Source organism: Coturnix japonica, chromosome 9 (genome assembly GCF_001577835.2).
Source record: "Coturnix japonica isolate 7356 chromosome 9, Coturnix japonica 2.1, whole genome shotgun sequence".
In the NCBI taxonomy this organism is placed as follows: Eukaryota; Metazoa; Chordata; class Aves; order Galliformes; family Phasianidae; genus Coturnix; species Coturnix japonica.
In genome coordinates, this window is record NC_029524.1 from 7,174,393 (window position 1) to 7,188,414 (window position 14,022).

The window sequence follows — 14,022 nt, forward strand, 5'->3', positions numbered from 1 at the left end:
ATCACTACCAGCATGAGGGAGACCAGAGGGGCTGACCGCCACCAGCATGCTCCCAAGAACAGCAGGCCCTGTGTGCCCACACACAGCCCACTTCCCATTCCTGTAGCCACAGCAGTGAGAGCCACTGCATCCAAAAGCGGCACAGAGGTTGTGTCACTCATTTCCAACTCCAGCTGCAACAGTCCTTTGCCACACCCCATCCCCTATTACACAGACTTCCCAAACAGTACAAAAACCCACATTATTCAATCTGGATCCCTGGCCAGACTCTTAAGCATGTGGAGCTGGGGTCTTCTGAAAAACACACGGGAAACAGTGGTAGGAAAGAGAAACCCCACACGTGTCAGAGCTCTAGGAGCATGTACAGCAGGTCTTTTCCAGCACGCTACAGTATCCAATGGCACAGATGTCTCTGCTCATACCCCCAGAATCCTTGCATGTCACATCACCCCATGGAAACAGAGGGCAGCCATGGCAGCTACCTATTTACGCAATTGGTTTAAATATTTTTAAAATAGGCTTGATACAGATGTGTTGAGACATTGCACTGTATGCCACTATATATGTAATCATCTGTATATACTGCATGTGCAATGAACAGGAAGCCACTGATACAGAAACATGTTAAGTGAGCAGACATGGCAGAGGTATTCTTCCTGAAAGAGGAGTCACTACCTATTATTTGAATCATCTTTTATCTAAGGAACAGCCATTCAAATAGCAATTATCTACACAAAGGCATTTGTTTAATGTAAAGCCTAATACTAAAGCTAGGAGGGAGGTGTGTTTCCATACCCAAAGACTTCACGTTGACAGTATGGGGGTGAGGGAGTATTGCTGACACATAACAGAGCTGCGCTGAGAGGAGAAGAACAGAGAGATGGCTGCACTGGAGCCAGCAAGCAGAGCTGAAAGCAGCACGTTTTGAGATGGTGCGTGTGGTGAGCACAGATAGGTGGACACACTGTGCCCTGCATACAGAGGGGTATACATGTAGGCACAGAGACAAGTGGGAGAAAGGCACAAAGAGCAGTGAGCACTGAGGGCTGGAAAGCACAAGGGCAGAGAATCAGGAAGTGGGAAGATGCAAAAACAGGGAAATAGAGAGGCAGTGACTATGTGCAATAGGCTGGGTTAAAAACCAATCCATCTTTTTCCTGTTCCAAAGTGAACAGGATTGAAACACAGAATTGGAGCTTGTAAAATGCAATAAATAATTATCAAAGCCTACAGAAACACCTGAACAGTTGGGCACAGATTTGAAATACGATAAGTAGCAGGAAGTGTCTGAGAGGTACACCTGTAGAAAAGTTACCACCTACCTAGACTGCACCTTTCTGTGTATGATAGGGAATTCCTAACATTGCTGTTAAATCACAGTTTGTTATTTGACTAGGAAAGATGGTAAACTAAATTTCTGCTCATAGTCTTAATTTCAGCTCAGTGAATTCTCCTAACTAACCTCAAATACAGTTCTCACTAACTCTGGGAGAGCTATGAGGATAAATCCATGCAATAATTCTGCTTATGACTTAATATCAAGCATTGATCCTAGCAAAAGTCATCTGATGACACGGTGTCAGCTGAACGGAACAACCACGCAATGACACAGCTCAAGCAGAAAAACAGATGTTACTCATGTGCAGTACTGTAATGCTACAATGTGATGGAAAGTACAGCAATAATAGCAAGGTGGCAAAGTCTTTGGCTGCAGCAAATAAGAACAAGCCCAAATACAGCAGCCATGGATACAGAAACAAAGAAAATCTCTTTACCTCTGGAATGTCTCAGGAAGGCAGTGATCCCCAGGAAGATCCCCTTGCCTCCACTGCAAACCCTTAAATGGGGTCTTAGAAGGGGGTACATTCTGATTATACCACTTTCAGTCCCTCAGGTACATTGCATGCACCTGTGCTCCCCTGGGTTGGCCCTGCCTTCCCACCAGGTGCTCAATCACTGCTTCAAGCTGTGACTCAGCATTTCCACTACACTCATGTAAAAGGCAACCAATGCCTAACATGAGTTGAGAGCTTTAAAACAGGTGGATGCATTTTAGTAACTTATTCTCAAACAACAACTGTGTTTGATATTTCACTTTGCTCTGTTATTGCAATTGCTAGTGGAAGTGCATGTGAATGGAAGAAAAAAAGCGTGCCTGTATATTGACAATGGAGGCACGATAGCTCGGCACATTTCAGTATGCTTTGCAAGGATGTGAATACAAAAGATACATACCATATGATATTCTGGAATAAATATCAAAGTCTGCTTATTACCGGATTTAATACTTGCTCATAACTGCCTTTCTACCTGCATGTGGAATCACCAGGCTGGGGCTGGGACTCAGGACTGTTTCCCAAGGTCTCTGCCTGTCAGCATGGCTCTGCTCCATGGCACCTTCCTGTATCTGCTCAGCACGGCTCAGAGTTTTGAAGGCAAGAAACAGCTCCTTCCTAAGGACAGCCAAACTCTGTTCCCTAAACCCCTTTAAGACCTGAGGCTGTTCTGAGACTCTTGTAAATAAGAACAGATAATAAAAAAGAACACACACACACAAAGAAAAACAAAGTCAGGAGAAAGTCTGTACAAACACACAGATATTGCTACCAACACCACATGTTATGTGTTTCCCGTGTAACAGAACAGAGGCATTCCTAACAAAAGTCACCAAGGCCAACACATGCTGCAACACTCACAGAGCAGTGTGGAAAGTTTTCCCCCAGGACAGACTCAAGGGACAAGCTGTTACATACGTCAGCACGCTCCAGGCTGAGTTCAGCCCATCCCTTTCACCCTGAAAGACTCAAGTTGGGAATACTTCCTCCTGTGTTTGTTCAGACTGCACAGAGGAGTGCTGCATTTGCTTCCAAAGGGCAGAGAAGTGGGACACGGAAGACTGTCCCCCTGCCCTCCCTTAACCTTCTATGCTCAACACAGTGCCTGGGCACAAGCAGCACAAGATTTGTGCCCAGCACATACAGGACAACAGCCCACTAACCCAGATTAGGGGATAGCCTATGTTCCAGTGAACAAAAACCACAGAAGTAAAGCTCACTGAGGAATGTGCACAAAAGCAGGCACATTTCACACACAGTGGCTTAGGGTATCACTTAGATAAAATGAAGAAGGAAATGTCCCACCTCTGCAGTGCCACCGTGCTCACCACAAGGTGAGTCTTTAACTCAGACTTAATAAGAGCAGAGCTGTGCTTTCTGAAACACCTGAGCGGCCAGAGCTTTGCTCTTGGCTACAGATGACAAGCATTCATCAGACAGTGGACAAACATCAGCTTACTTACAGCAGCAAAAGCAAGTTCATCCAGCAGAAAACGCAGATGGGTAAATGATGCATTTAAATGTCAATTAAAAACAAAGAAAAAAACAAAAAAACCAAACTATATTAACCTGAACTGAGAATAACACATTGTTTCTTCCTATGCTAAACACATCTCATCATTCCAGTTTCAGAGACGGACATTTCTGTACTATTCTTGTTCATAAATAGTAACACTTACAAAAAGAAGGGCTTTTTCTTTCCTCTGTTGTACACAACCCCATTGCATGCATTAAATTTCATTATGTCTACATCATTTAATTTAGGTCAACGTGTCAAAGTAACCAAGAATCATGTTTGCTTTAAGTTGGCCAAAGTTTCTCTCAAAGCCAAAGAACAGGCAGGCTGATCGCAGAGTCAGCAATGGATCTCCTTGTTCACGTTGACAGCTCACTAAGTTTCTGTACTACACATAAACCAACTGCACAACAGCCCCAGTGGGAAGGAAATAGAGTAATGCACTCATTAACAGTGAATGAATTGGTAACTCAACATGCAGTGGTGTCGTCCTTCTTCCTTCCCAATTTCTGAGCCCTTCTGCAGAGAGATGATTCTTGCCAGCTTGTACCATCAGCAGAGAAATTAACAAAAGTGCCAGTGGTAGCAAGCAGCCTACTAAACTGCACTTAAGCTATGTGCTTAGGTTGTTATTATGTATCAGTGGCAGAGAGGGAAAAATAACCTTGTGCTGCCAGCCCAACCTAAAATACAAAAGAGAGTGAAAGGGTAAAAATAAGCAGCCCAAGGCTCTGTAGGAGGCCAGCTCTGGAAAGCCTCACTGGCACACATCACTATTCAGCACTCCTGCCACAGCACTGCTCTCTTCTCCCAGAGGAATACACACATAAAGGGGGGCAGCTCTTGGCTTCCTACCGGTTAGAGCAGAGGGAAAGCTGCCCCTAGAGCAATGAGAATGGAGGGCTGGCTGCAGAGCAGCCCACCACAGAACCACCTGAACAGCTGTGCTGTGGCTCACTGTGCATTCACTGTGTGAGCTCCAGCACTTATCTCTGTGTTTTGTTTCCCTTATCAACAAGTCAGGGATGAAGTCAGCACTCGCTAACATAAGAATACACAGTTGGTATAAAATAGATACAAAAAAGTCGCTTCAGAAACATACTGTTAAGCTTTGTGAAACTGGCAATGCTGAAGTGAAAAGTGTTACAGACAGCTAGTTGCCTTTGTTGTTTGTGTAATAACCACATGTCACTACTTCAGAGCCTTCTGACCTTGTGTTAGGAAAGTGACAAACATGTTTTGACTCCTAGGAGTGACACAGGCGCTGCTGAACAGCAGCTGGAAGCCACAGCCCCAAACACAGCCGCTCTCCCCCAAGGCAGCACCAGGCTTTGTTACCCAGGTTTTTCCTCCTCCTTCCTACTGCCATCCCTCTCCAAACCCCTTAACTGATGTAGCAAGCAAAGAAAAGAAGCTAATGTGGCTTCAATACATTGAGATCATTTTGAGTTACTCAAGCTGACTCACTTCCCATTAATCTAAAATGTGTTAGTCAAGTGAGGGCTTCGAGACAGCAGTGAAACACGCAGGTCTAGACCACAGTGCCCAGGTCTTGCTACCTTCTGATGACTGCCCAAGGATCCCATGATCAGGGTTTATTTGCACAAGTTATTCACCAACCTGATGGATCCTCACAGCTCTCTTCATTTCTTTCCTCCGTTTGATTGTTTTCTTCAGCCTCTCCTTCCCTACAAAGTCTTTTCTCTTTTCCCCCATTTTTTTTCCAGTGAGAAGAATACCTGATAACTCTTTCTAGATGGCTTTCCTTGTTCTTCTCTCTCCACCCTTTCCGAGGCTTTCTTCCCTTATCTCCCTTTCCTCATTTCTGCATCAACTTAGTCCCCACTGCAAGCCTCAGATGCAGTTCCTAGAATTACCCAGGAGAAGAATCAGACCCCTTTGTCTGCCTGCAGAGGAGGGAGTCCAGCAGCTGCAGAATGTGCAAACAGTGCATTCTTGTCTGTGCCCTTTGCTCGGCTTGCTCTTACATCTGGGCTCCAGAGCCAGCTGAAAAGGATCAGATCCTTGTCAGCTCCACACCGCTCCGAGTGCCCTTGGGACACCCCAGTTGGAGAGCAGCTATAAAATTAGTCATTGGGCACTCCAAATCTGAATAAACAGGTAAAACACAAACGTGAACAAGTTGTTTAAGACTTCAGTGTCGCACTGCATTCAAAGAAAGCCGCAAACACTCTGAACACACCTGACAAGCTGCCCATACTGAGCAGACCATGACATCTCAAGTGCAAAGAAACCTAAAAGCAAAACCTCACTGGAGCAAGATTACAAATAACATTTCCTTACACCCATGAAATGAATAAGCCCTCTCCTCAAGCATCAAAACAGGCATGAGACTCTCACTCTATGCACTTTCAGGATTATTCCACTAGGCTATCATCTCAGCATCAAACAAAGAAAAAGGGAAAGCAGGAACAAGTTAATACATTAAGAAGTCTACAGAGAAATAGATCAATAGATGGCCTGTAAGGACTGGGCATGTACACGTATGTACAAACACACACAGCCTATTTTATCTGTAACAACATGGTACATTCACTGCCTCTATAAATGCCTTACTTCAGTTTGTGCTGGACAAACAGTAGACATCAGACTATCCCCAGAAGAAAGGGCCCTTTCACAGCCCAGTTTCCAAAGTACTTCTGTCCTTGGAACAGCTCAGTTAACACTGTACCTCCTAAACAAATCATGATCTTACTGTGAGGGCTATTTCATGCGTTGGCCTGATTCTGAGCATGAAAGTCTGACCTAACCTGGCTGCATATAACAAGCAAAGGCTGCATAACCAGACCCAATAGTACACATGGCCAGGTGCACCCTCAGTCCCTGCTCCCACATTCTGTCTTTCAGGGCACTGAAGAAGTTCCTTTCTTTCACACCACAACACCAAGTGATAAAGGCATCTTTACTCCTCCCACCTCCTTCCCCTGACTGCTTGGACACTTCCTATCTACAAACAGAATTCTGAGCTGAATACATGCAACTGTTTCTTTCCACATCAAGCAAATAAATATGAACAAAAGGAAGGGAAAGCACACAGAAGAAACAGGAATACTTTTGAAGACAGTAAAGAAGATGCAACTCACAGCTTTCCACTGAGATGCTGTGTGCAACTGGCATTTGAGCTCTCACCAGATCGCTGGGACTCACCTGGCCCCTGATGCCAATGATGCTGGCAGAGGCCTGGCTGCCATTCCCTAGAGGACAGATACAGGGGCCATGCCAGAAGGCATCATCCCCTCACCTATCCACCAGCCACACACCCTGCCTGCAGCCATCAGGATACTCCAGGCCAGGTTCAGAGTACACGAGGTGCTGATGCGCCCTGAGGAAGAAGCAGGGAGCACCAACACACCTCATGCAAGGCACCAAGCTTTTCTTTACTAGGAGTAGTACTCCTAGCAAGAATTCAGCATAAGTTCAGCCAGAACACCCAAGGCCTGTGGAGCTTTGTGGAGCAAGTGTTGCTGTGGCAGCTGTCCCAGCATCCCCGTGCCCAACATTGCTAGGGAGATTGTGAAGGAAGATGCAAGTTCACACAGCTGGAAAGGACTTATCCCTGATGGTATGAGATCTAATCTTGGTATGAGATACCCTGACTGGTATGAATTCTTAGTATAAGGAATTATATAAAAGTTACTGGTAGCTCCAGAAAGTATTGTAAGAAGGCAGTAATTTCAAGTTTCCCAGAGGCACACACAGCCAGCACAGCAAGCGACAGACCCCAAGGCCACTGTGCCTACTGCTGGATGATACATGGCATTAGCAGACACAAAGTGCCCCCCTGTACGGTGACAATAATGAAAAGATGGTAGTAAATATCCAAAAAGTTATTTACAGGAAAAATTCACTCACATGGAAGCCTTCAGTATGCTGGGAACCACTGAGGCAATCTCCACCGAGGAGCAACTTCCAAGAGGTGCTGCCTCAGTGGTGGTCAGCCCTTAAATGAGGTCTAGAGGAGGTGGAGTCAGGCTCCACCCCTTCCAGGAGCACAGCTAAATTACTCTCACCTGTGCTCCCACAGCTGCCCCAACAGCTGCCTCAACTGATTAATCAGAGGTTCAGACTGATTACCAATTTCCCATACACCCCCCAAAAAAACAACAACAACAACAAAAAACACCCCACCAAACCAACCAAACAAACCAGTGAACCCAAACCAATCCTCTCCTGAAGGGACTCAGACCATCTCATTCAGATCTGCTTCACCCATCTCATCCTTTATTTTTCTCGTATCCTTCCAGCAGAGATGTGGCAGAACAAGAAGTACTCCTAACAACTTCACCCCAAGTCCCTCAAGCTGCAACCAGACAACCCAGCAGTTCAGCTGGAACAAGGATTCAAATACACACCCCAGGGCTGACAACTCACCTCAGTGCCTGGACAGAGCCCAGCCCTACTGGGATGGTCCCTTCACAAAGCTTTATCAGCGCTGGGTCTTCTATTTGACCATGGGCCAAACCCTAACCCCAAGGTGCCCACAGGACTGACCAAGCACAGCTGGCAGCCTTATGGCTGTACAGACACCTTGGGATACTGACATGAGTTAATGGCACACTGAACCGCATCAGAGAGCAGTAAGCCCCTACCAAGTTTTCACAAGTTTGAAGCACGGAAACACTTTACAAAGACTCTTGGAGATGCCCACAAAAGCACTGCAGGCCCAGCGATGTAAAGAAAACAACTTGGACTTGGTGTACAGACACGCAGGGTGCACAATTTTGGCAAAGCTCTGTAGAAACAGTGGGCGATACCCACTGAGTTACAGGAACAGGGAACCAGCTCTCACTTTCTGCAGAGGGAGATAGAAAGCTTTGTGTTTAGGCACTGCGTGCCACGAACTTTGATGAGGGATGACATTTCACTCACAACTTTCTCTCTTCCCACTTTTTTGGCTACTTAATGAGCCGTCTGGCCTGAAGAATTAGAAAAGGAAAATATTTGAATTACGCAAATCACTGACATCCCGACGTGCTTAATCATCTGGGAAGGGGTCATTTATCTCTCAGAACACGTTTAAGAAAGCCCAGAGGGACCTTAACACGAGAACGGCCGATAAACGCCAAACAAACGGCTGATAACTCACAAAGGCTGAGCACGCGTGTCTATGAACCCGAGCGATTTACCATCCAGCTGGGCTCCGACCACCGAACAACCGCAGCTCGGCGGCCGTGCGGCGATGCGGGCTGCAAGTCCCCAGAAGCCACACGAGTGACAGCAGCTCGCTGGGAGCGCTCGCTCTCCTTATCCCCGCTGCACGCGAGGCTCACTTTGGCAGCGAGCTTTTCGCCTTTCGCTGCCAGTACCCGCGTAAAGCTCATTCAAAACAGAAGAGAGAACGCAAGCGAGCGGCGGGCTGCAGGCTGAGCAGCGCTACCCGCCGTGGCCGTGCCGAGACCCATTCCGGCGCCCTCCAGGCTCCCTCCCCATCCCGCCGGGTCTGCCCAGCCCTGCCCGTCCCGGCCGCGCCCCTCGCACCTGGCCGCCGCCCGCCGCCCCTCCCCGCCGCCCGCGCTCACCCGCTGCTGTAAGCGGCCGCTGGCGGTGGCTGCGGCCGTGGCCGCGCTGTGCCGCAGCTCCGCCGCCTGTCCCGGCCGCAGCAGGCTCCGCGTGAAGCGCCGCGTCCGTTCGCCGGCCATGGGCGCCGGCACCCCGCGCTGCCGCCGCCGCTCCCCGCCCGGGCCGAGCCGCCGTCAGGAAGCGGAACTGGGGTGCCCCGCTCCCTCCCGAGCTCTCCTCCCCTCCTGCCCGCTCGAGGCGCGCTCCCCCCGAGCGCCGCGGGGCGGCCTCCCCCGGCCCTCCCCGGCCCATGTGCTCCATGTGCTCCGCGCTCAGCGGCCCCGCACGCCCCCCGGGAGCAGCGAGGGGCGGCGGCGGCTCCCGGAACCGCAGCCGGGATGATTGACGCCTCGACGCGCAGCTGTGGTGCCCAGAGCCCCGCTGGAATTCCTACGAACGGGGTGCTTCAACTTTCCTCGAGGCGCACAGTTATCGGATACTGCGGGCAAGGAGGCGCTGGGGAGCGACCGCCCCATCGGGGGTCCATCAGTCCGTACTGGACACAGACCCTGCGTAACCCCAGGTATAATCCCCGAATAATCAACTCACCATACTCACGTGGGAGCAGTGCATACCGCTGCTAGCACCAGGTCTCCCATCAGCACACAGCTGGCTCTGCAGAATGGGACTTGAGTTTTTGCTTGGTGGCAAACCTTTCTTCCCATTGTTACAACACTGAGTTTTGAAAGACTAAGAACAGTGCAGAAGCAAACAAGAACTGCATTGCCTTTTTCCACTCTATATCTGTGACCTAGCTGACATGAAGCCAAGCGAAACACAGCAGTGTGCTGCCCATTGGCTGCCCTGTCTCAATCCCCATGTCCTGAAGCCACCCAGCACAGTAAGGACAGCACTGTGGCATTCACAGCTGAGGTCAGGGCTTCCTCAATGAGGGGAATCATTTGAAGTGCAGTAAGGGCTCCCGTAATGGCTTACAGCAAGCAAAGCTACCAGTCTAGATGTTCATACCATCAGAGTTGCCTTCAAATATTTTAAAGATGATCCCTGTTTGAAAGCTGAAGTTCAGCTCAGTGAGGAAGCAGTATAGGATTGGAATTCATTTTTTCTTGTTCTATTGAGAAATATTTGTCACAAAAGAGTGACTCAAAGATGAAGAAGGGAGACTCATTCACTTTGCAAGTGATCCAGGTCAGGCTCAGTACAGGAAACTGCAGCCTAATGTTGCAAAGAAGAAGAAAAAGAGCAGCCCTGGTGACTGTAAGGAAGCATTCCTTACTTCACTGCTTCTACTGCTTCACTACACTTCACTGCAATTTGTTGCAGACAGCAAAGGAAACACACGTTGCATGTGTGAAAAAGAATCATCATGCAGTACGTGCACACACAGATGGAAAATGATTGTAAGAAAATGAGAACGGAGGCTCAGGGGCCTGCAGCTGTCCTGGCTTTGGGCAGAGCGTTTTGCTGCTGCTCAGCTGTGGCAGCCCTGCAAAAAGGCAGTTGGATTAAACACGACATATATCTTTGATTATCATCCCCTTAAACATTTCTGTGATTGTCTGGAGCTTTGTCACAGATGAGCTGAATGTCCCTCTGAAGCTGCCCTGCACAGCACAAAGCACAGGTACCCAGGATTTTGCACAAATTTAACTGTTCACCAAATTATTTCTTATGCCAGATGAATTCTTCTGCTTTGCTCCTCTGCAGTTCAGAAGTGTTTTAATTCTCGGGTTTCAGTCAGTTGTTACACAGGAGCCTTTCCATTTGATTTCAGGCATCCTCAAGCTTGGTGCTGGCAGGGCCATCAGCTCTGGTTGCTTAAGGATGAATATGCACAGGATCATGAGAATGAGGAAATTACCAGAAATGTACAAACAAACTGCTACGAAAAAGCCACAGCAGTATATATTGCACATCCTGTTAATTACACACACACACACACCCCTCGGAAAAACCTGTCAGCTCCTAAACACGTAATTAGCATTTGTAAAGTAGCAGCAAGGGCAGAGTCGAAGCTCTGTCTGAGCAGCAAGTCTTGTGCCGGAGATCTGAAGCTACAGAAACAACACGTTCTTAAAATACAAGTTGGAACCAACTCCTACAACTGCTTACGACCAACCCTAAGAGTTGAATGACTGCAATTGTATCCTTGATGGAGAACAATTTCAGCATTACACATAATGGCTGGCTGTACTTTTTTGGATTGAGTTTCCCACTTAGAACCACTTTGGGTCTTGAACATTTCCTCAGTGATGATGAATGTTTGGAACAATTTTATTTCAAAACCATTACTAATACCACGCAAAGTCCTCACTGGGCAGTTGCATTAAGCAGGAACACTATTGAAGTTTTGTCTCTTTTTTAGCAACAGCACAAAAACAATTTTCCCTCACAGCTGCGTGTGAGCTGAAATGGAACAATAGTTCCACTTTCTCACAAGCACAACCATCACCTCCCCCTGTGCTCATTTGCCGTGGGCTCAGAGCACAACAAAAAAACACAGCAAAACCTCCTTAGGTCTGCTTGATGTACACAGGCGCCAATGTAGACATTTTCTCCATTGACAGAACAGCTTTCTCCAGCTCCCACCTCTCCCCTCACTGTTTCCAGCCTTGCTGCTGCCCCTTGATCAGCACACGCTGACTGCAAAGCTGACTGGATCTGGCTGCTGTGGGTTTTAGTCTCAGAGCTGCAAATAAGCAATCATACTATATAATCCACGTTGACTTTCATCTGGTCTTACAATTTCTTCCTGTCCATGTGTGGTGAAATGGATTCTCCTGTTCAGTGGCATCCTGGAGACATTAATTCATTAACTCTAATAAGTCTCTGACTGCTGATGCGGCTCTTTGCTAAACTCCACGTTTTGCAATCTCCACTGCTATTGCTAGCACAAGGAAGTTAATGCTTTTAATATGCTTTTCAACTCAAGTGCCTTTTAAATTAGTCCAGCAATTCAGAAACTTCTAAGACCTCACTGTTCACTTCCCATCTAGTTAGAGCCACTCCATCCAACTTACTGCATATGACAGCATTGCAGTAACCCTCAAACCCCAGGCAAACACGTATTCTTTTTATAAAGACTTATTACTAGCAATAACACTGCTTGTAAATACAACTTGTGTGCTTATTTTAGGGGCTTGCTGAGGTCAGAACATTTTCCCCTGATTATGGAATACCAGATCTGTCCTCTTACTTAATTACATCAATGTGTTATAATTATTGTACCTTTGTAGTATTGAATAGAAGAGGTTCAGGAGAAAAGAAAAAAAAAATTTGCTTCATTGAAGGGACACCACCGTAATCAAGTACAGAATGTCTTCAGTGAGAACAAAGATGCCTTCGTGTTTATGGCATCTCTGATAAGAATGTGCCATCAGATCAGTGGTCTGAAAATGAGGATGTCAGAAGGATCGGATCTCATCTGCACTTCTGTACGCTAGAGATAGAAATACCCTCACTCCAAACCCTATTTTATTCTTGAAGAAATATCCATTCATCCAAACCAGTTGCTTTTGGGTAAGTTGGCTTTGCATTGTGAATGGAATGAGGCGTAAATTGTACACAAAGATCAGGAGAAAAGGATCTCTCCATTGAACAAAAAGAAGGCAAAATCACTTGCTACTTGAAGCTACAGAGGTAATACTTCAACTGCCCCAAGTCTATCTATGAGTGCCTTATGTGGCAGGAGGAACTATTTTAAAAGATAAAAATTACTACAAACAAGGAAAGCATAAGGAAATCCTTCCATTTACTTTTGTTATTCCCAATTACACCTGGTGTACAAGATGTAAAATGTGAGAAGCGTTACCCATGTCCTGTTAGCTCTCTGGCACCCGCAGGGCTACAGGCATCTTCAGAATACAGAATGTTGCTCATAAGCGTAGAGAAAACACAGGACTGGTGATTATGCATTTCTCTCTGCGAGGCTCCTACCAGTTGTCTGGCAATGTAGCCCTGGGCAGCATGGCCATCAGAGTTTCACTCTTCGCATCCTTCCTCCACTGTGTGCTGAAGTTCATTTTAGAAAGTCTCAAAATTCTAACATGGAAGCTGCAAGGAAAATCATGGGAAATCAATTTTAAGTCTGTCTTGTTTGGTGGATGACTGAAGTGTTCTCAGTTTTAACATATTTCTCCACTATCCTCATTTCTACTAAACACATTTAGCTGAAACGCTCCAGTTGGTATGATGACAATTAATTAATGATTTAATTGCAACAGTCATCACTTACGATAAATGCATGGCCACGTCATATTTAGCATGACTGAAATTGCATGTACTTACAAACACGAGGCCATATGAAACAGGCTTTACCCTTTAAAGCAGGAGTTTCACCTGCTCCACGCAGCACTTGAGATGTGCACATCGTTACAACTATCCATGTAATTATAAAAACAGGCATGAAAGTTAAACTAACAGAGGCCTAAGGTAATTCCGTGCAATCAGTCTTCATTTAGGAATATTGAGAGTACCTGGAGAATCACAGGAAGAGCTCCACCTGCAAATTTTTCACTGTACTGACACAAAATAATCAAAGCAAGATTAATTGTCTTCATGGCTATTAACTCTCACTTGCATGTCCCATACCTCTGTGGTATACATTCCTCTTCCTCAGTCAGCATATTTTACCATTTGTGGAAGTCAACCAGGTCAAGATCCTGACCTTTCCATTTTTAAATGCTGTTTTTCCATGGTACTCTATACAAAGTGTACTTGGCATTGAGGACTGCATTCCAGGAGGCTTCTTCTTTTTCTTTTCTAAACACAGCCTGCTTGACTTTTCTTCTGCCTGGAATGATCTGTAGGATGTCTCTTGGCCTCTAAATGTTATTTTGGAGTGTGTTTAGCCTGCTACCTTGCAGGAGCAAAATCTCAAGAATCAGAAGCTGTAGTGGAAGCGAACTGGAGCCACCATGAGTCAATGGGTAATCCTCCTGGGTAAATACTGGATGCTTTGCCACTTTTTCCTTTTTACAAGCAGATACTGCACAAATTTATTTTCCTCTATGAAGATGCAGTGAACGAGCCACAAGTTCTTTAGTATAAAAATAAATAGCAAAACCAGCCCAGGCTCTCTCCCCAAATCTCCATTTGTGGAGGAAAGTGAATGGGGAACCCATCCCACCA

At 46.5% G+C, this 14,022-nt stretch overlaps 1 protein-coding gene across 3 annotated transcripts in view; it reads right to left on the reverse strand.

Moving 5' to 3' along the window:
- The window catches only part of DOCK10 (dedicator of cytokinesis 10), a 131,571-nt gene extending 122,471 nt beyond the window's left edge, over positions 1-9,100 (reverse strand). For 2 of the 3 annotated variants that reach the window (XM_032446714.1, XM_032446713.1), the window contains exon 1: positions 8,892-9,100. In XM_032446714.1, the coding sequence (XP_032302605.1) occupies positions 8,892-9,011 (120 nt within the window). In that variant the 5' untranslated portion in view covers positions 9,012-9,100. The remainder of the gene's footprint in view (positions 1-8,891) is intronic. The other variant, XM_015871423.2, reaches the window with a different exon arrangement.
- Positions 9,101-14,022: the final 4,922 nt, after the last annotated feature.